General features: G+C 36.9%; 1 protein-coding gene across 5 annotated transcripts in view; it reads right to left on the bottom strand.

The window, feature by feature from the left end:
- The window catches only part of TBC1D4 (TBC1 domain family member 4), a 192,061-nt gene that overhangs the window by 16,723 nt on the left and 151,433 nt on the right, over window positions 1-23,905 (bottom strand). For 2 of the 5 annotated variants that reach the window (XM_032315115.1, XM_032315117.1), the window contains exons 11-15: window positions 22,600-22,764; window positions 10,708-10,865; window positions 8,306-8,515; window positions 5,188-5,346; window positions 827-985 (exon numbers count right to left, since the gene is read on the bottom strand). In XM_032315115.1, the coding sequence (XP_032171006.1) occupies window positions 827-985; window positions 5,188-5,346; window positions 8,306-8,515; window positions 10,708-10,865; window positions 22,600-22,764 (851 nt within the window). Of the gene's footprint in view, window positions 1-826; window positions 986-5,187; window positions 5,347-8,305; window positions 8,516-9,806; window positions 9,897-10,707; window positions 10,866-22,599; window positions 22,765-23,905 lie in introns of those variants that run through there. The other 3 variants (XM_032315116.1, XM_032315118.1, XM_032315119.1) reach the window with 3 other exon arrangements.

Genomic DNA, 23,905 nt, shown 5'->3' with positions numbered 1-23,905 from the left:
GTAATCCCTTATCTTCCCAAAGGGACTCAGATAACGTATTTGGCCACTTCAAATACATTAACTTCTGGGGATACAGATGAAATAGTCAAATGCCAACATATAATATTTAATCCAATCAATTAGGCATTTTTAAATAATAAAATATATAATATGCTAGAGAAAAACTAAAGACAATGTAATTTTTAAAAGCATACCATTTTTACTTCCCATTAGTTATTTGAAATTTAGCATTTAAAAAGATAGCTTTACGATGCTGTCAATTCTCACAAGTACCCATTTACATAATATTAGGACAGTTCTTTTTTTTTTTTCATCCTATAGGGGTGTATTCATGGTTCCACAACATAGCCACTTATTGTATTGCTTTTTAAAGTGATATCCAAAGGCTTGTGTAATTTTTTGGTGCCCTTTTTAATCTATTCTAGCCTATTTTAAAACCAGTGTTGACTGAGGAAAATAAATGTCTATCTCAAACAAAAGTCAGTTGTTCAAAATAGAGGAACTGATAGTATCCGATAACATGACCTTTATAATGATTCAAATATAATACCCTTTTCGGGAGGCAGGTATAGGGATGAAAACTTCATTCTGTATTCGACATATATGGTATCTTCAACCAGATTAAAAGCCAGCTTGCCCTCAAGAAACGGCAATGTCAGCAGCTCTGCATAATTCAACACATCTTCTTTAGCAACTCCAGAACAAAACAAAACAATCAACAACAACAACAACGACAAAACAGGAAACCCAAGCAAAATCCCCCCAAACAACTCAACAAAGGGACCTACTGTCTACTTTTATACAATAATCAATGGAGCAGACATACCCAAATCCACAAGAATAGCGTGCTGCTGAGCAGTGAGCTGCTTGAGAAGTTCTTTATAGGATATGTCAGGAGGTTGTTGCTTATTGGGCAATCTGTGCCTTAGACGATACTGTAAAGCTAGGAACTGCCAAATTTCTCCTCGTCGACTTTTGGGAACACCTGCAAAGATAAAAAAAAGCAAGGTCTTGAACTCTGGGATGAGGTTGTTCAATTGCAGCCGAGGAACTATGCAGGGCCTGAAAACAGGCTGCTGCGATGGCCTGCAGGCCACCCTCTGACCCACAGTATCATGTCCTGACAGAAGCACGTTTTGACAAGTATCATCCCATAACAGCCGATGTGTTGTAAAAGAAAACCCTCAGATAATAGTAACGGCAATGTTAACCTCAGCCAACACTGCTTGGGCACCTAATACAACACTCATCGAGGGCGCCTTGCTACTCAGCGTCGTTCCCATGCTCAGAAAACCAGCCAGTAAGACAGGCCCTTACTAATCTCCCCACTTTCCAGATGGCCAGACAGAGGCAGAAAAAAGCTAAGCAACTTGCCCAAGTTTGCGCAGCTGATAAGTGGAAGTTTAGAACTCGAACTCCCTGAGTCTGGCTTCAGAGACCAAATTCTGCAATCATGAGACGTATCATTGCCTAGTCCCATCTTTCATTTGGTTTGAAGCTAATAACAAATGTTAGTACTTACAATTTCTAAATGTTTGACATCAACAAGTAACCATGTAAAAGAGAATAAAATAGCATTTTTTACTATTTTGTATGTATGGTCTATACAAGTTCTATCTTGTATGGTCATACAAGAATGAACTAATAAGAATGGTCAGTACAACATAAAAGCAAACCAGAGTGCTCCAAAACACCCTCTGACAAGACAACATCCGGCCTGTATCATGAAACGTGAACTCCGTTATGCTTGAGAACCAAAGGGTATCACAAGCATCTCAGAGTAAGCCAAAACTTTGTTGTGTTTTTTGTTTGTTTTGTTTTTTCTTTTATATATTTGAGAGAGAAAGAGAGAGAGCTTGGGAGCAGGAGGGGCAGAGGGAGAGGGAGAAAGAATCCCGAGCAGACTCCATGCTGAGCAAATAGCCTAGTGCGGGGCTTGATCTCACCACCCAGAGATCATGACCTGCGTTGAAACCAAGAGTTGGATCCTCAACCAACTGACTCACCCAGGTGGCCCCCCCTCAAAAAAAACCTTTTGTTTATGCCAAAGAAAATGAAGTAGGTCCTGGGAGGGACAGAATTCAATTCTGTATACTACAGATACCCTACTTCACGACGTATTTTGAGTTCAGGTAAACTGGATGGGGAATAGGTTTCTGAGCTCCCAGCTGCTTAAGGAAGGTTTAATGGCACTGATATCTTTGAACTTCAGTACCATTATTTGCGTAAACCAAAAGTATTATTGTCCAAAAAGGTATAACTCAGGCTCACTGACATAATTTATAAGGCCTTCCACAATACACTTCCAAACTTGTTCCTACTGTTGCCTTATGGACTTCCAAGTTTCCCCACTTGGTTGCACAGTGTTTTTCTATTCATCTGTTGTGGCTGAACCTCAATGCCATTCATCTACTGAAGATCTTTCTCATATCTCAAGGAGTAATCACTCTCTTCTCACACACTCCTTGACACATTCTCTAACATCACCATATTAGATTAGATCTACACTGCATGTTTGCCTATTTTCCCTACTACCAATGGTGAGCTCCTTGAGAATAACAAGCAAATGTTCATCTCTGTATGATGAAAACCCAAAACATACCTTGCTATTTAAACATATGTTAGATGAATGAATGAATGACCACATGTCATTTTTTGGATAACTTTCATTAGCCCATTAATTGAATCTCTAATATGTGAGTGGGATGTTTTATTATCCACCCAATAACAATTTGGCAAGAAGGCAATTCACTTCAGCTAAATAAGCTAAATAAGTATTTGCTGAACATCTAACATGTAGCAAAGTACAGAGAATGGTACTAAGGATACTTTATCCCTAGGAGATGAATAAATCCATTCTCAGGAATGGATTCTCATTCATCCATGTACTCATTCAGTAAATTACTTGTACAAGATGCTTCTTAGGTGCTAGGTAGGCAGTAGTGGGGTGAGAAAAACATTAAACAAATATATACAAAAACACAAAAATTACGAATTATGATACGCACAATTAAAGGGAAAGAAACATGAGAAAAAATAATAAAGTGAAACTAATTTGTTTTGGTGGAAGAGAAATAGGGGCACATTATTTCTGAAGAAATGGTATTTGAACGGAGAACGAAAAGATAACAGGCTCCAGGCTGGGAATGTGGGCCGCAATCCCTTTGGGAAGAGGAATGTGATGGTGCCTGGGTGGCTCAGTCAGTCATGTGTCTGCCTTCAGCTCAAGTCATGATTCTGAGATCCTGGGATTCAGCCCCGACGCGGGGCTCCCTGCCCAGGGGATAGCTTGCATCTCCCTCTCCCTCTGCCCTTCCCCGCTGCTTGAGATCCTCTCTCTCCCTCTCCCGCTCTCCCTGCTTATGCTCTCTCTCTGTCAAATTAATAAATAAAATTGTTTTTTATAAAGAAATTAGTTATTTTTAAAAAGGAAAGGAATGTTTGAACACCATCAGATGGGCAAGGAATGGGGAGAGAAAGGAAGAGTAAGAAAGATGAGGGGTGGAAATAAAGGGATGATGCGAAATGGGGAGCAGGGAGAGACGTAGGAAGAAGAAATGTAGAGGGAACTGGAGCATTCCATGCAAGAAACAGCCTGGGACATACACTGGGACCCAGAGTAGTTCAGCCTCTCTGGAGCACAGGATACAATGAGCGTCGAGCCTGCCTGAGATCCTTTCCCTCTCCCTCTGTCCCTCCCACTGCTCAAGCACACGTTCTCTCTCTCTCTTTCTCTCAAATAAATAAATAAATAAATATCTTTTTTTTTTTTTTAGATTTTATTTATTTATTTGACAGAGAGAGAGACCACAAGTAGGCAGAGGCAGGCAGAGAGAAAGGGGGAAGCAGGCTCCCTGCTGAGCAGAGAGCCTGATGCGGGGCTCGATCCTAGAACCCTGAGATCATGACCTGAGCCGAAGGCAGAGGCTTAACCCACTGAGCCACCCAGGCACCCCTCTTTTTTAAAAGTTTAAAATGTATTCTATATGAAATTGAAAGATGAGCACCCCAAAACGTCTGTGAAAGTCATTCCAAAGAACGCTGTGATCAACATCTCACGCACATTCTATTAACCACTGTTTTGTCCCAAATAATACAGTCAATGAAAATCTTTACAACTTCCATATCTTCAAGGGAAAAAACCCCCATATATGAGGCTTGTAAATGTAGCATCTTACAAAATTATTCCCAACTTCAATTGAAACTTAATGGTGCAACAGTTTCACACACTAATCATAAGCTTTTAAAACAAGACTCATTATCAGATTTCTTTGGCCATTTTTGGATTTTTATTTTACACTCATCAGTTCATTCAGGCCATGGAGATTCTCGTTTTAATATCTGGGGCACAGAAATGCTAGTTTTAATTTTAAATTTGAGATGTTTAAATATCAGTCAGTTTATATGGTAGAGAAGCAATGCAGTACAATGGCTGATTAAAAGCAAGCTTTCCAAAACAAACACATACGTGGAAGAAAAACTGACCGATTAATAAAAATGTAAATCTGTTTATGTATATATATACACATAGGTGAAAATATACATATATAATACATTTACACATAAATATAAACATTTCTGACCAAATGATGGAAGTGGGTCAAGTTTATAAGTCTAAATTATTTTTATGAATGTAATACAAGGTCTGTACCAATGCATTCACTCCTTCTTGGTAAACAACAACACAGGGCTAGGAAGAGCTGGTTGAAGAAGTCGGGACAATCTCTAGGAAAGGTGTCTCCTAACTCCTCGGGGACAGGCTCTCCATTAAGCATAGTTTTCTTCCCAGTTGAGCCACTGACTGTAGTCAAAAGCAAATTACTTCCCATTTTTTATAGGCAAAGCATATATGCCTGAGCTACACAATCAAAAAATCTCTAAATGTTTTCTTTATAAAAGATTATCACATGGGCCTCTGAGTGGCTCAGTCAGTTAAGTATTGGCCTTCAGCTCAGATCATGATCCCAGAGTCCTGGGATGGAGTCCCACATCTGGCTCCCTGCTCAGTAGGGAGTCTGCTTTTCCCTCTGCCCCTTGCCCACTGCTTGTGCTTGCTCACTCTCATTCTCTCTCTCAAATATATAAAATCTTAAAAAAAAAAAAAAGATTACAATGATCCACCTGAAACTAATGTAACATTGTGCATCAACTGTAGTCAAAAACAAAAAAAAAAAGGATCCAGAATACCTTCTTTAAGAGAAACATGAATATCTTCCATATCACATCTGATTTTAGCTCTGCAGTTCAACAGCTTCTTATCCCAGGTTATTAAGACCTCCTTCTGACATACACCAACTTCTTCGTAGTCCAGTTTAACTTTTCTGGACTGGAGTTCATCTCTGCTTGCTAACAAAAACAGAACAATTTATGTAAAACCCGTGCATTCTTAAAACACAGGATTTTTAACATTTTTGTTTTATTTGTAAAATCATACCAAATGACTTTCAGGAATCATCCACTAACATCTGATCAAAGAGTAAACTTAAAAAAAAAAATTGAGGATACCCGAAAGGTTCCCAAACTTTGAGTCATTTCATGTAAAAAAGTATCAGAAATAACTTCCTAAGGAGGTTTCACTCTGTATCTTACAGATGGAAACTCTGCTAAGCATGAAAAAACAAACCACATTTGCTAGGCTATAAACTGCAATTTTTTTGACAAACGTGATAGCCTCACAAGTAACAACTTGCATCATTTTCAACACCATTAATATTTTATATATGACATATAGGAGAAAACAACTGCCTCATGCTAACATTAATTAGAGATATATTTGACCATAAAACCCAATAAATTTTTATAACCATTTCCAGAGTTACCAATACTGCCTCTAAAAACACTAAGCCATGTGTCCCTGTTCATATTTAATAACCTTAAAGAGGAAACTTCATTTCACTGAAATCAACACTACTTCCATTCTTTACTATATTACAGAATTCTCTCTCATTTGATAACCTAAAAGATAAGCCCAGAGCTCATTTTTAAAAAGGCCTCTAATAGCAACTACTATCTTAATGTGCTCTTTATCTTTAATAACTGATTCCAAAAGGGAAAATGAAGAAAAAAAAAAAAACATTTAGCTATTTTTTTCTTCTCTTTCCTTAGGATCACTTTGAACAGGAGTCTCTCAGATCAACATGTACCCATTCAAGCTCCCCAGGCTCAACCCCTTACCTTCTGCAACACAAATCTTTGTCAAGCATCCAAAGTCCTCGACAGCACAAAAACAATAGCAGAATGAGTATTACCCTTAACTTAGTGTGTTTGAAACCATTTCAAAGAATTTAAATATCTTATAATACCACTATTCAACTAAGGCATAAAAGTTTCTACCTAGAAGTCCAGACATAATCAAAAGTAAGTTTCATTACAAAACTACTCCTCCTGGATACCACTAGATGGCTTTCTAGCAGAGTTTAGCTTTGTTTCTCAATATTTGCTTTATACTTCTCTATAACAGTCAAATAATTTTTTTTTCAAGAAGTGGGTTCATTAAAGCACATGATTAATATAACCCTATATGTAACTTTACTAATTTTTTTTTACAGTGGACACATTTCCTTTTTCCCCTGCAACCTTCTCTAGATCATTATTCATTTAAAATAATAATCAAGACCTGTGCCAGCTGTAGGCCCTGAGGATAAAATGCTGAGGAAGAGCAGTCAATGTTTGTCCTCACCTGGTTAACTAGGCAAACAACAAAGAACCATCGATAAATGATTACCCACTGAATAGAATTTTAATCAGCTCAACTATTTTTTGTCTTTGTTACTTAAGAAATCCAGAACTAATAAGGGTTTCTTACCATATCTGCTAAATGTCATCTCTTGTCTTATCCTGAATAGGAACACAATCCCTCTCAAAATCTATAATAAAAGCTTGAGTGGGCATACCATTTATCACAACAACCTTTTAAAAGCTATCTCAGGGGCGCCTGGGTGGCTCAGTGGGTTAAGCCGCTGCCTTCGGCTCAGGTCATGATCTCAGGGTCCTGGGATCAAGGCCCGCATCGGGCTCTCTGCTCAGCAGGGAGCCTGCTTCCCTCTCTCTCTCTCTGCCTGCCTCTCCATCTACTTGTGATTTCTCTCTGTCAAATAAATAAATAAAATCTTTAAAAAAATAAAAAATAAAAAATAAAAGCTATCTCAGTAACGATTAATTGGGGTTTTAATTTTAAAGAAAAGAAGATTCATTTGCTAGGGTTATTTAAAACCTCATATACTTTCCATTCTGCCAAGAAAACAACAATGAAGAAAATACAGTGTTTCCTGGCAAACTAAATATTATTCAATTTAAAAAGCAAATTGAACAGTAAGTCTAATAAGAGGAATCTTAAGATAGGTGACAAACACAGAAATGTGAATGCCTGCACAAAAAAAGCTTTTTGGAAGATAACACAATAAAACCAAGCCAGAGAAAAACCTAGATTATACATTTTCCAATAAGTCAAAGGACTTCTTATAAGTCAAAGGGCAGACTTAAGCTAAATCATTCATTTTACAAATGTGGAAAACAAGGTCCTTTTTAGGTTAAGTGAATTGCCAAATATAATAACATGAATACATTTTTTGATCTGGTCCTATCTGCACATCTCTTAATGTGTGGTTTGTATATGCTTAAATAACATTCTTTCAAAGTCTGGAGAACACATTCTAAAGCACTTGCTAGTCATAAACTAAGCTGTAAAGCACGAGAAATGGCACAGTAGGTATTGTAAATTATCCAATTATACATTTAATAAAGATTTGAATACGATTTGTTAAATAGAAAATGTATAAAGCCAACAACAAAAAAATAGGAACTTTGACTTGATAACAGGTAATTAGATAGTTGAACTGGGTACAAAACAGAATTTATTTGAAATAGGCACATTTCTTCTATTATAAATATAATTAGCCTAAAATTTGAATCAATTTCAAAAAAAAGAGAATATATTTTTTACGTTTAAGGGTTTTTCTCCTAAGTTATGCACAACAGCATGAAACTTGCAGTCATATCAAATGCACTGACTCCACAGAACCTACATTCTCTACTACCCAATTACTATTTACCCATTTATCTATTTCCCATTACTCTAAAGGTGTCTGGCGTTTTATCAAGTAAACAAAAATATAAATATTTTAAGCTGAACATTCCCATGTCATAGCAACCTTATAAAATAACACTAAATGATGACAGCCAGTAAAATCCTAGTAAAAGTGTATTTACATTCTGAAAACGAGTGGGGGAGGCTGGGGTTGGTTTTAACCTAAACCCTTCCGTTATCTACGGTATCATATCATTTAGTCCTGTTTGAATGGCTAACCTTCAAGTTTCTGGTTTTCCTTCTCCATTCGAAGCAACAAGATTTGTTGATGTATGGCTTTTTTCCACAAACTCCTCAGTTCTTCTGATTTCTTTCTTTCTTCAGCCTTCTCTGGGTCATCTTCCCCAGACACAAATATAACCAGCGGTTCCTCCTCCATGGTTGGAGCAAGAGGGGACAGTGGCAGCAGCTCGTTCCTGTCCAGTCCATCTGCAGAGAAGAAAACAGTGAGAGGCATTCCTGACTCGTAACCCGGACTACGGAAGCTTTGTCTAGATCTGGTGTTCTCTCATCCTATCTTCCACCTATAAAGCTTTTTACAAAACCACTTTCCCAGTAACTGCATTTCTGGAACTAACGACTTAAGTAAATTCACTAGACTAAATTCCCCTGCCAGATTTCCCTCTTGCAGTGAAACGAAAGCACATGTAATTTCGCCACTTCTTCTTTCCACACCAAATGACCTATAAGATAGGTGTTCTGAAGTGAACTGGCATTCCCCAGAGCCCAACACTTCTGCAATTTATCTCTGTACATTCTCTGATTGTGCAAAGCAAAAGGATTACATGAGCAGGTAGCAGCGATCTCCTAAGGGTCTCCATCTACCATCAGAGACCGGCAGGAGAAGAGCCACTGAGCAACACTGGGCATGTCCTGGCTCGGCACCTCTGCTCGCTCCTGCAACATTCCCTTACCCAATCGTGGAGCTCACTCTCTCCCTCTGTTCCAGGCCATCTTTTGCACTCCTGCCAATTATTTTTCTACTAACAAACACGACTGTGTCTCTTAAAACATTTCAATGGTTGCTGTATCCGAAAGCACAAAATCTAAATTACTGCAAATAGCATATAGACGGCTTCAGACTTTGGCCTCATGGAAACTTTCTGGCCTATTTCTATCTCCCGTCCTCTGCTCCCATCATGCTGAATTTCTCGCGATTCTCTGACCTGCAAAGTTCTCTCCAATAACATCAGACCTTTGCTAGTCCCTTTTTCTGAAACATGCGTCTCTCAGCAACGAGTTTAAATGTAAATATCCGGGACGCCTAGGTGGCTCAGTTGGTTAAGCAGCTGCCTTCAGCTCAGGTCATGATCCCAGCATCCTGGGATGGAGTCCCACATCGGGCTCCTTGCTCTGCAGGGAGCCTGCTTCTCCCTCTGCCTCTGCCTGCCACTCTGCCTGTGCTCGCTCTTGCTCTCTCTCTCTCTCTCTCTGACAAATAAATAAATAAAAATCTTTAAAAATAAATAAATAAATAAATAAATTTAAATATCCAACATTTCTATATAGATTTCTCTGGCCACCCTAGGCAGAGTTCATTTTTTCTCAAGGAATGTGAGTTATTTTGTTTCTTTTTCTTTACTGACTGACTTCTGTCCTTACCCTTATTTCCTTAATAAATAGTTTTTAAAAATTTTACTCCTTTTCTAGCTTCTTGAATTGAATACGTCAGTATATTTGAGTTTTGTCTTTCCTGATTTTAGAAATGCCCTCTAAATACCGTGCAATGTTGATGTATATGGCTCTGAGCATATTTTATTTCTTCCAGTTACAGGTAGTTTTCAGTCTCCAAGCCCATGAGATATTTTAGTTGTCTTCTAATTCTTGATTTCTTTTTTTTTTTTTTTGCACTGTAATCAGAGAATATAGTATGAATATTTATGATTGTGTCACTAAATTGCCTTTGTACCCAAGTACATAATTAATTTTTAGGAATGTTCTATGTGTGCTAAGAATGAGTGAATTTACCCTATAGGGGGCAAGGCTCTGTATAAATATTAGATCAAGCTGTTTAATTGTATTTCTCAAATATTATCTGTATTTACCTTCTCTATATTTAATTTGCAGAGAGGAATATGTTAAAATCTCCCATGAGAGCTACTGATTCATTTCTCCCAAACATTCTGTAAAGTTCTATTTTCTGGCTTTCAGGGCTGTATAATTATGCATGTTCTCATTATTGTTGTATCTTTGATTATTGTTATATTCCCTTTGCCCTTTTGGAAGTCTTTGCTTTAATTACTAATAGGTCTAGTCTTTCCGTTGATATTTGCCTAGTGTATCTGTATCCATTCTCAATCATTCAACATTTCTATATCACTTTGTTTTATATGTGACTCTTACAAAAGTGTAGGTTACTTTTCTAATAATAAAAAAATCTATGCTTTTGTAGCACTATCATAGTGCTTAGTCTGGGAAACATACTCATTCACTCAACAAGCATTTACTGAATGTCTAACATGTTCTAATGATGACTGAGAAGTTTACCACTGTATCAGATACAGAAACAAATTCTTTCTCTACTGTAATCATTTAAATCTCTTTGTACCCAAAGCACTGCATTCCATCCCCTAGTTTATGATACCAGGAAGGCGTAATTGTTTTGTGTGTACCACACAGACCCTGCTGCATTGCTGAGGGAGATTTGTTCATGGGAGAAGCAACCCTGAGGAAAATGCGCTGCCGCCAGGAGATTCGACGAGGGGTGACAGGGGTTCCTCCAGCGTTTAGGGACTCGTTGCTGCAAGTAGACGAGGTCCTTTTTCTCCCTTCTCCATCACTGTGGAAAGCAAATAAATACGTAACTTGTAAGGAGAACTGCATAAGATGGACTTCACCACGATATGGGAGCACAAGCCATTCACAAGTTCTGCCATGGGCAAGCACAAGCCTCGGGCAACATGGCGCAATGCGTCACCAGGCACACTGGTCACCCAGGCCGCCATATCCTAAGAAAAATGCAATCCAAGCCATAGCGCAGTCCTGAGAAGCTCACTGGTTTCTACTCATTCCATAGAAGCCAACCATTTCAAGTCCTAACCTGAGGAACAGAAGTATGTATACAGAGGAGCAAAGGTTATTTAAATAATTAACTCATGCTTTGCTAAAAAATTTGAAAGTGTATTCTAAGCAATGTAAACATTTCCTAGAAGGTTCATAAAGGGCTTTCCTTATGCTCTTATGGAAAAGGCTGATAAAGATAGATTCTCACAGGCTGTGGCTCTTAAGATCTGTCTACAAATTGTTAGCCGCCAATATCTGGACCATGGCAGAAAGGAACCTGAATAAACGTGGAACGGTTAACCTTGGGATTATTATCAGGTGATATATCAATAAAAAACTGTCATCAATAATACTGGCTAGATTAAGATAAAAAATATGCAACATTTCTTCATAGCAGGACTTCACAGAGACTATATTATGCTGGTATGCATTAGGACACTCCAAGAGGTAAGTAATATACAGACACACCCTCATTTGTTTAAATTACTTGACTCCATAATCACCTTCTCCAATTTTGGGGGAGTCTGAGGGTGTGGCATCTTTCTACATTGGTGCTTTATGAAACAAACATGTAGAAATGCTGATCTGCTCTAAAAATGTCATTTCCTAGGAAAGAACATTCTAAGTTATGTTAGGCCCATCTGCAATAAAAGGTCATTATGACTCAAACTCACTTTTGAGACCATTTCTGTTAGCAGCTGGAACACCGTGTAATAACTGTGACTGTCAGTGGTGGTAATATTCAGTTTCAAAGCCTCTGAGCTTCCCTGAGAAAATGATGAAGATAATAATATTGACAGGTGGTGATACCACCAAGAAAAGATACGGGACTTTTTTTTTTTTTTTTAAAGATTTTATTTACTTATTTGAGAGAGCGCATGAGAGGCGAGAAGGTCAGAGAGAGAAGCAGACTCCATAGAGCGGGAAGCCCAATGCGGGACTGGATCCTAGGACTCCAGGATTGTGACCTGAGCTGAAGGCAGTTGCTTAACCAACTGAGCCACCCAGGCGCCCCAGATATGGGACTTTGATGGAGTCAAGAAGAGTCAGTACTTAGTCAGGAAATGGAGCTGGAAAAACCACAACCCTGCCTTAGTAGTGCTGAGGCCATCAACAGTCAGGAGAGCAATTCTGCATCTGCCTTGTCATCGTTGTTTTTATTTTATGTCCTCGCAGACATCAGGTAATTCAGTTCTCTTTCATCTTGATCTATTTCCCTGGAAATACTCCTTCTGGATTCGCTAAACTAAGGTGAAGTAAGAGACCTATGCCCGAGCTGCTGCACAGTTAGCAAGTATCATGATATGTTCTGATACTTCACAAGGTAGCTCAGATGTGTACGTACATCTGAATACAGTCAAATCGCTTTGTCATGTATCCTAAATAAATCTATGACCCACTACATGTCTATGGTTCAAAACTCCCTGTAATCCCGATTAAGTATGTTCACCTTTCTTCCACTTTGGAAAGTTGTTGTTTTGAATAACAGAATGCTTATAAAAGATAGACATTTCTTTGTAAATTTGCACATGACATTTGTTTTCTTCTTCATGGCCTTTATGGACTGATTTTCTCTCCTCAAAATTCATATGCTAAAGTCCTAATTCCCAGTATACCTTACAAAGTGACTATATTTGGAGATTGGTCCTTTAAGGAGATAATTTAATTAATTTGGTTATTTATTTATTTATTTATTATTTAATTATTTTCTAAGATTTATTTAATTAACATATAATGTATTATTTGTTTCAGGGGTCAGGTCTGTGAATCATCAGTCTTACACAATTCACAGCACTCACCCTAGCACAGACCCAATGTCTACCACCCGGCTCTTCCCTCCCTCCCACCTCCATCCCCTCCAGCAACTCTCAGTTAGTTATCCTGAGAGTAAAAGTCTCTTATGGTTTGTCTCACTCCCTGATCCCATCTTGTTTCATTTTTTCCCCTCCCTTCCCCCCACGACCCCCCACCCTGCTTCTCAAATTCCTCCTATCAGAGAGATCATATGATAATTGTCTTTCTCTGATTGACTTCTTTTGCTTAGCATAATACCTTCTAGTTCCATCCACCTTGTTGCAAACGGCAAGATTTCAGGTTTTTGGATGGTCACATAGTACTCCATTATATATATATAGATATATATATCTATATCTATATATATATAGATATATATATGCCACATCTTCTTTATCCATTCATCTGTCAATGATAACATCTAGGCTCTTCACTTTGGAAAGTATTAATTGAAGTATTTCCCTTTTGGAAACTGTGAATCAAATGTTCTGTAAATAACAGTTATATTCTGATAAATACCCCTGACGTACTCTGTATCTTCATTTTGGTAACACTATCTTACTAGCAGTTAGCTGCTATATGTCCAGTATTCAGAATGTATTTCTAGCTCCTAGTACAGTTACGAGAAAACAATAGTAAGCACTTAACAAATTTCCATTACATAAATTAATATTGTAAAACCATACAAAACATTAACTCAGAAGTTTAAGTAAAATGGACAAAAAAGTCATATTGGTTAGTCTAACATGTCAGGAATACCATTTTAAAACCCTGTGTGTAGCATGAATTTTAAGTCTTTCTGGCAAAATGTTCTAACAGCTCTCTTTCCCAAACGTACACACTGAGCCCTGGATGGCACTGATAAGTATTAACAATGACAGTGGTGTTAGGAAACAACTTAAGGCATCTTTCTTCCAAGTACATGTGATTCCTGTCCTACAGAAGAGCATCTATAAGCTAAAGAAAGACTTCTGAAGAAGTACCTATTTGAATATGCCTCATGGAGTAAATGTTCAGTAATTCCTCTTTCCTTCTTAGCAGCTCTAATGAAGAGAACTAGAGTAAACTAAACCAAAGGATTGTTAAATTTTTATATTTTAATGCTGGAATTAAAACATCTTTTAAAAATTGCCTTCCAAAAAAAAAAAAAAAAATCACAGGGCACCTGGGTGGCTCAGTGGGTTAAAGCCTCTGTCTTTGGCTCAGGTCATGACCCAGGGTCCTGGGATTGAGCCCCGCATCAGGTTCTCTGCTCAGCGGCGGGAAGCCTGCTTCTCCCTCTCTCTCTCTCTGCCTGCCTTTCTGCCTACTTGTGATTTCTGTCTGTCAAATAAACAAATAAAAATCTTTAAAAAATAAAAAAAATTACCTTCCAATTCACTATTGATGACCCATCAAATGTCTGAGAGTACTAAACATAAAACCGAAAAGTACCCCTACCAACTTCATTATTGTCTCTAAAATATGTGCTTTGGGGGGACTAGGTCAGAAAACAGGTGCATAAGTACCCCTCCCATTAGCCCATTACAAAGCTGAAAGTTTCATAACATCTAAAATTTCAATCCTATAATCTAAATAGATTGCCAAATGACACATTTTTCTTCTTAGGTCCAGAATTTAATGGTCAGAATTTATAAGCCCCAAATTACCAGTCAATATATAAGATAATGATTTACTGAAAAGAACTTGCATAACAGACCCTTGATCTTGATCCTTTATCTTGTACTAAAGAAGGGCATCCTGAAAAAGCAGGCTGGTGGCTGAGAAAAGGCAAAAGCCACCCTGCTTCACTTCATGAGAGAAACCCTGTCTCCAGAAGTCAGAGGCCAGATAAGGCTTTCAAAGTACGCAGCTCACACAGCTCGCCTTTTGATTTACATGTGCTCAGCAATCTGACTTTCCTAAGGTTGCAACTGCCTTGTCTTAAGCATTTTACAAGTACGAACTCATTTTATCCTCACAGTGGGGTATGTGTTACTTCTGTTCCCATTTTTAGTGAGGAAACTAAGGTCTGAGGAACTTGCCCCCAGCTGTGTGGAGGAGCCAGGATTCAAACCCGGGCCGTCCAGAAGCCAGAGACTCAGGCACTACAGCTTATCAGGCCAGTGTAAATACTCTGCATTAGTTCACCAAAGCACTATCAGATCATAAAAGTAAAGCTGTCCGGACCCCAAGGACCCTGTGTGCTCTAGTGAAAAAGAAGTCAGTCTCTAGCATGAAGTCTTTTGATCAGTATGCCTTTTTCCATCTTTTCAGGGAATAAAGTCGTAACTTCAAAGAATTAGGTGTTCATTTATGCAAATGTCTCATTTCTTCTCTGCTTTTGAAATACCTCTATTCCAAAATGCAAATACTTTTTTTAAAATAATGGGATCAAATAAAAAACCACATTAATATGGTAGACTATACCTATATTAGTGTATGAATTATCTTTAACCTTTTTTTAATGATAAATTACAACTATTTCCTATTTTTTTTCATATAGCCTTTTTCCTCCTGCTTTTGCATTTTGGAACACCAACATGCACATTATAAACTGCTTCCCAAGAGACATATTCAGAAAAAGTATTTTGTGCCAGAATTACCTCTACTGAAAATGTCTGACATTAAAAATGAATAATTAGAAAGGGAAGACAATGTGGAGAATTCCCACATATTTTTGTATTGGTGTATTCTAGATATACATCCTATTACCAGCCAGCAATTAATTAAGCAATTAATTAATTAAGCAATTAATTAATTAAGCAATTGATTAATTAATCCAAAAGGGACCAATGCTTTACAAGGAAAGGAAACATCCTATCTTACATGTTATCACCCTATAGGCTGGGAGGCATTTCCAAGTCCTTCTGGACACAGCATGAATCCAAAGCTCTCAGTATAATATGAACCCTCCCACAAAGCTTCAAGATAACGTTTTAATACATCTTTGGCCAAGCAGTTAGAAGCTTCACCACATCAACTATTAAATTAACATTATACTTCTGTGTTCACACAGAATTTTTAATGCACACTTCTCTGCTTTAATAACAATTAATTCTATGTATTCTATATAAAATGAAGATGTTTTCGTGACCACTCACAGGGACTCTACCTTAAGGTTGCAGTCACATTCCCCCGCCCCCCCCCCCCCCGCCCCAGGGCAAAACAGATACATTTTTCACAAAGGTCCTGGGCAAGGACCAATATACAAGGGATTATTCTGCTGAGCAGCAAACTGCCCCTGCATCCTCCTGCCCTCTAACCCCCACAGAAAACTATCAGCATCATCAAGTCCAAAAAATGACTAGTACTGATTAAAGCTACATGGAAATCACAATGTTTTACAACTCAAGATAGAATCAAGACTTGATTACTGTGATAGCAACTATGTGACAGAAATCTGAAAAAGCCTTCTCTTTGTAAATACCTCAAGAAAGGCTCATGGAACAACACAATGATGAAACTTCAGCTTTTCCCACAGGATCCATAGTATAATTTAACTCAGTCCCATCAGGTACACTAAGAGGTTAGCTAAATCCTGGCTTTCAACTGGGGACAATCCTATCATTCTATGGAAAATCTTTACTAATTAAATTAAATTGATATTGAACTATTTTGGTGGAAAACAATATGTAGCATCTAAGCTATGAATCAGAGATAGATTAACCAGCGGAACAATGTGTAAAAGAGTTTTATTTCCTAAACTCTACATTGAATGTGAATTTTTAAAAGATCAAGTTCTTTGCATTGGAATTTAAAGTATCTCTGGGTAGCAAGCTCATTTGCTTCCTCACATCCCTAAAACCTAAAATTAAGAAAACAATATCAAGCAAGATACAAAATATCCCTGGGGCTCAATTTAACCATATGTAAAGTAAGGAAATTACAGGCCAAATGATTTCTAAGGTAATAAACAGACCTACTTCTATGCCTATAGTAGAACCTACAAAGACACACAGTAAAACTAACATTTTCATTAGGGTTTTAAAAGTAGATAAAAAGAATTATTTAAAGGTCTTACACCCAACCATTAAAAAGTGCCTGTCAGTGAAAAGTTTCAAGTCTTATCAGTGTAGCCAAAATAATTTTCTTTTTTCTCCTTTCTCTTTTCTCCTCCTTTTTCATTCTAGTTCAGCCTTTCATATGTGTTTTCACTCCAGCTAGAAAGAAATCTATGTTAGTGGCTCCAAACAGGAAGATGGGTATGTCTGTTGCACTGGATTCCTGATATAAGCTAAGTATAGAAACTAGAACAAAGCAAAAAATAATCATCTTCAATTAAGTTTTTCAGCGATGATTTTGGATGTTTACCAAAAAAACATGCAGGTCAAGAGGAAGAAATGTCACTACAGATGTGGTCAGACTTCCATAATAAGGAAGTAGGTATTTTCCTTTGTCCGGACCTGCGGGAGGTCTGGCCTCCAGCAGTATCTAAAAGTAAGCAATGTGTGAGGAATTAAGATGAACAGAAACAGATTAACAATCCTCTTTGAGGGAAAACCAGATTGAATTTTATGAGTATGTTTCTTTTAGGATGCTCATTTCTGCATCTTCTCAGGATTTGAAATAAATTCCTTATATATGCATACGTACCTCCAAATGAGCAAATTCATGTTTATTAATTCAAAATTAAAATTGGGCTTTGATTGAAGGCCACAGCACCGTACTAAGGAATTGCCACCATGGAATAGAGTAGAAACAGGATTTCTGTTTACAATCAACATTTTATATGATCATTTATGATCTTTGATTACACCAGGCATCACATTTTCCCACTACATAACCATCAGAGTACTGGAATTTTGACATGCACTCAGGAGACAGCCAAAACTGCTTTTTAAAAGGAGTGATATTCAGTTGGAAGAAATTATGAGTTTTTATAAGAACATATTTAGACCTCAAATCACCTTGATTCTGAAGCGGTGTCCTGTCTAGTACAACAGGAAAAGAAGGAACATTAGCACACATAGAGAAATATATGTCCAAAATCAGGATTTAGAATAAAGAGGCATTCCCATTAGTCATCAATAAGGCATAGATAAGGCAATAATGAACCATGAGTTATCATAATACTATTTTTATCAGTGAACACAAGAGAACTACATGGAACCAAAACTGTACCACAAAGTACATCAGCAAAAATCTTATTTTCTCACTGAAAAGTCTTATAAGTGAATAGCAATCATGACGATCATTTTACTTTTGACCAATGAACTTCAATATAAATGTTTTTTCAGTTACAGGCTTAAAAGCTAAGAAGCAATTATAAGGAGTGACAAAGATGATTGCTGATAGAAAGGATATTTCTGATAAATAAATATTATATAAATATACTATATCATTACAATTATAGTTTAGTCACTAAACAATGAAATAACATTAACTTTTTAAAAATTAATTCAAAGATAAATCAAAACATGCTTATTGCTCTTCCTTAATCATTTCAGTGCTGTGCAGAAAAACCTACTTATCAATAAACCATGATATTAAAAATATCTTGGCTCCTTCTTCTCAGCCTGCTTAAAAACAGTAACCTGACATGTTTTTAATAATTCAGGATAGAGGTCCTAGAGAAAGATGCCTAATCTGAGTTTCAAATTTCAAATTAATAGGCTTTTTAAAAAGTAGCATGGGTAAGCCTATATGCTAACCTGCTCTATGCTTTATTTGACTATGCATATTTAGAAATACAACTAATAAAATATGAGATACTCAAGTGAAAAGAAAATTATAATTTATGGTATTATGAACATCCTCCCTTTAATATTCTGAATATTTCCAGATACTACAGTAATTATGTATGCATAATGTTCTCTCTGAAAGTAGTGATGAGAAATGTAGATTCAGAAATCACTGGGTTAAAAGCATGCACTTGACTATCCTTATTCTTAGGAAATATAACTATTCAGAGGGAAGGGACATGATATATGCAACCTATTCACAAGTGGCTTAGAATGAAGATATATGTATGCATCTATTTACATACATACATACATACATACATTTACATATACACATTACATTTATATATTTATATATATATGTAAATGAACAGAAGAAATAATAAAGAAAATGTGACAATTTTTAAAAGTTGATGAATCTAGATAAAACATTTCTAGGAGTTCTCCATAATATTTTTCAGATTTCCTATGAATCTAAAATTACTTCCAAGTACAAATTGAAAAAACACCCTCTCCAAGACTGTAACTAGTAAATTTATGTCCAAGTGACTTACTAGTTGAAATAAAACTATTAGAATTTTGTCTAACAATTTTACTACTGTGGACGTAGTCCTCAATAATGGATAGATATGCACAACTAATAATATATAGGACTACTATTTTTTAAAGATTTTATTTTGTTAAGTAATCTCTATACCCAACACGAAGCTCAAATTTACAACCCCAAGATCAAGAATAACACACTCTAAAAACTGAGCCAGCCAGATGCCCCAGCAGTACTCTTTGAATAACCAAAAACTAAAGCGCCTGGGTGTCTCAGTCGGTTAAGTGTCTGACTCTTGATTTCCGTTCAGGTCATGATATCGGGGTTGTGATATCAAGCCCCATGTCGGGCTCCATGGTGGGCATGGAGCTTGCTTCAGGATTCTCTCTGCCTCTCTCCCTCTGTCTTATTTAGAGAGCTGCTCAAGCTCTCTCTAAATAAAAAAAATAATAAAATAAAATAAACCAAAAACTAGAAACAATCCATATGTCCACTGGCAAAAAACAAACAAATAAATAAATTGTAACATATTAGATGGAATACTATGCAGCAATAAAAAATCAATGAAGTGCACATAAAAATGGGAATGGATCTCAGAAACTAGCGTGCAACGAAAGAAACCAGAATCATTCTGGGTTTTTTTTTGTTTTGTTTTGTTTTTAAGATTTATTTATTTATTTATTTGATAGCCAGAGATCACAAGCAGGCAGAGAGGCAGGCAGAGAGGTTGGGGGGAAGCAGGCTCCCTGCTGAGCAGAGAGCCCAATGAGGGGCTCGATCCCAGGACCCCGGGATCATGACCTGAGCCGAAGGCAGAGGCTTTAACCCACTGAGCCACCCAGGTGCCCCAGAAGAATTCCGTTTATATAAAGTTCAAAACCAGGCAAATATGAATTATGGTATTAGCGGTCAGGAGGAGGGGAAGGAATTGGGTGGAAAAAGGGGAGGAACTGTGGGAGTGCTGATAGCATTCCAGTTACTGAAGGAGGGGGGCATGGCAGGATTCACTCTGTGATAATCCAATGAGCTGTATTCTCGTGACTGGTGTACTTTTCTATGAAAATAAAAATTATAAATCTCTTTTTGGCCTGATTCTAGGCTTGTCAAATTATAAAAATGAATAAAAAGTGTACAGAAGTGAAAGAAAAATGTACAAAAATGTGCTCTCTGATTTTTAGACTTTCTCAGAGCCAACAAAATATAACAAAGTACAGAAAACAGGATTCTTTCTAATGATCCTACAAATTTAAAATTTTCCCATAGGGGTGACTGGGTGGCTCAGTGGGTTAAGCCTCTGCCTTCGGTTCAGGTCATGGTCTTGGGGTCCTGAGATCGAGCCCCGCATCAGGCTGTCTGCTTGGCGGGGAGTCTGTTTCCCCCTCTCTCTCCTGCCTCTCTGCCAACTTGGGATCTCTGCCTGTCAAATAAATAAATAAAATCCTTAAAAAAATTAATTTAAAAAAATAAATAAAATGAAATTTTCCTACAGGTTTTAATATCACTTCAAGTAAGATAGCTACAAAAAGTGGAAATTTTCGATTTAAAACTAATATATACTTGCCTCTGACTTCAATATCCCTCATTAGAATGAGGTACAGAGGACAAAGAAGTGGTAAACAAGAAAAATGCCTACACTTACGTAAAACCACTGAAGAAGAATAAGTAATACTCTACACTCTAAATAATCTAAACACTATAAATAATCTAAGAAAAAGTCAATGTTTTGGTATTCTGCATTCTGTTCACAGCTAACCTTGGACCTTCTCAATGGCTTTTCCTAATTTTCACTTTCAGGCAGGCTTCTGTTTCCAGAAAAAAACTGGGACTGTCCAGATGCTCACTTGAACTAACAGAACAATAAGAAACTGCCCATGGGTTTCAATGAGAGTGTTGTATCCCTATTCATCGGTAGTACTATAGAGATAAGGCAAACATATATTTATATATATATATGTATATAGTTGGTTCTCTCAATTCATGGCATATTCCATATATATTATACTGCTTTTGTAGCCAATTTTGTTTAACTCTTCTCCCATAAGGTCGTTCCTGAAAAACCTCTTATCTATGTTTTTAATATTTATTTTTTAAAGTAATTGCTATACCCAATGTGGGGCTCAAACTCATGACCCCAAGATTTAAGAGTCACACACTCTACTGACTAAGCCAGCCAGGCTCCCCTGTGAATAAACCCTTAAAATCAGTTCTTCAGGTTAACTTTCTTCGCTAGAAACTCAATGTATGAACGTGACTTTGTGCCAATTCAGAACAAATTCAGATTCAAATTGTTTTAAATCCAATATTAACTACCTTTCTTGGAGTGAAAACAGTTGGCACACATAGACAGAAAATACTACTCAGAGATAATTCAAGGATTAGTCTAATGTAACCAGTTACTGAAGGTTACCCAGTTAAATGCTAACATTTGGGATATCTTAAGTCTGAAAAAAATGAGGCCAAAAGAATATCCAAGAAAATCTCATGGCACACAGGCTGACTGGTAACAGGCATTCCTCTCCTTGACTGCAAGAAGTGCCAAATATCAAATGACTAGAACACCCAAATGTCTATCAGCAAGAGAGTGGAAAAACTGTGGTGTGTGAAATGGAATACCAGAGATTTAAAAAAAAAAAAAAAAAGAATGAGTCAATCTACACGTAAAAACCGGAATGAATATCACAAAAGTCTAAGCCAGCAACAGTCAATCCCTTTAAAAGAATTCCCAACTTAACGGACCACTTTCCAGAGGCTGTCAATATCCCACTAATAATTTGGATAATCAGTAAGGTTTCATAAATTAAATTTTTTAAAAAAGACAATTTCCCAAAAATCACTCAATCTAGTTTTGTGTAGCTAAAAGCACAAAGAAGAAGATTTAAAAGGCTATTATATTTTTAATATTGGAAATGAACCAAAATCAAATATCTATAAGATTCAAGAAATCCTTCCTGCTCTCTGAAAGTTCACATGAACAGGGTAGTACAGGCATTAAATAATTACACCCAGTTTCAGAGAAGTAAGTCTGTGTCACTGAAAACTCAAAGAAAGGCCTAGATACATTCTATGTACTTAAAAATAAAGATATATTGTATCCATCACTTAAGTACACTTGTTTTAATCAGTGGCTTTCAGATTCCATATCCAGAGAGGCTAAGAAAAAAAGCACAACTGGGGGAGATTTGCTTAGTCTGTGTTAGCACCAAGGCTTGTTGTAAACAACACAAAGCTGAGACTCTGGAGCATAATGGGGTAGAATCACACAAACGGTAGGAAAAGAGATAATTCAAAAAGTAAGATGATCATGTTGTTAAAAGCTTCAAAACACTGGTTTTAAAAGTTTGCTTGATAAAAGTCATCAGAATTAAAACCGACATATTAGAGATGGATTAGAACAAGCACAGCATACAGATGCATCAACGTCACTCCAAATTCATCAGCCACTTTTTAGTAACATATCAGTATATCACTGCAGAAAACTTTGCTTTGCAAACAGAGGACACTGATCTCACCTGATTTCATTTTCATACTGTGGGGACAGTCTACCTGAATTCTGGTAAAAGCTTTTCAGGAAAGAGGGGGCAGTGAAGGAAGGGGCAGAGAAGGAGGTGTGTAGACTTGGAAGGCTGGTGGAAGAGATACTCTCCTTGGGCATGCGCCGCACTGATGGAAGAATGCTGAGAAAACACAGCAAATTTGTCTTAATTTAGATTTCGACAAAATCTTCATTCACTATGAAAAAGCATGTAAACTGGTTCTTGCTATCGATTGAAGCTTTCCTTTCAAAGGTCAGGGCTGGAAAGAGGGGAGCATGCAGTCGTCTCTTTCGATGACCATGACCTAGCTCACTCTTCACAAACTGACCTCCTCACCCAGCATGACCAACCAGACGTGTTGGTCTCTGAAAAATTCTTCAAGATTTTAGGACAAACGGTGTTTGTTTTTACATGCAAAAGATACTTCAAGGGAAAAAACTAGGAAAGCAGAAATAATTACAGGAAACACGTTCCTGTGAAAGATTATCAGTAATTCAAAGACTTAGCTATTTTAAAGATATAAACCCTTCAAAAAATTTAGGAACAACATGTTTGGTTGTTGAAAGCCATCATAATACCTCTGGCTTAAGAAACATTAATGTCCATGTACTCCCTACAGCCTGTGGGACTATGTCCACAGTTTGCCCTGAATCCTTAAACCTTCTCCACTGACAGCTATTTTCAAAAGAGTCCTTTCCTAGCAAGTTTTCACAATAGCACAAATAGCATCTTTTCATATTGACAAGAATTATTTGAGCATCTACATTATAAGATGTAAGGAGAAATAGAGAAATCATTTATAATAAGTTTAAAATAATGTTTTTTCTTGATAACATTTCCTGCAAAAAACAGACTTATTGCTTTGTATAAATATAAATGAGGTGGTCATTTAAAAAAAAAAACCCTTGATAGACACATGAATACTTAATCTTTTTTTAGAAAGGAAACTCTGAGAAAAATTAATTCTGTTAATCTCTTTTATTTTCATATATCTGAAATATCTATCTTATTTCTAAGTATCAAATCAGTCAAAAAACAACACTGAAGATAAAATAGTATCCTTAAAAGAAATGTGGGTAAATTTGATGAAAACTAATTAAGATAATTATTATATGTAATTATAACTAATATAATTAATTAAGTAAGTAGTAATAAGTAATCAACAATTCGTCTTCCCTTTTACTTAGAGTTCTGGATTTTCCTTCAACTGGGATGACTATCAGATTGTTTCCTGGATCAAACTCTCAGGCAAAGAAGGAAAACAAAATTAATTCTAGGATAC

This window comes from Mustela erminea, chromosome 15, assembly GCF_009829155.1.
Source record: "Mustela erminea isolate mMusErm1 chromosome 15, mMusErm1.Pri, whole genome shotgun sequence".
NCBI classification, from domain to species: domain Eukaryota; kingdom Metazoa; phylum Chordata; class Mammalia; order Carnivora; family Mustelidae; genus Mustela; species Mustela erminea.
Note: the sequence above shows the minus strand (reverse complement) of the source record. Positions and strands in the feature narration are given on the sequence as shown.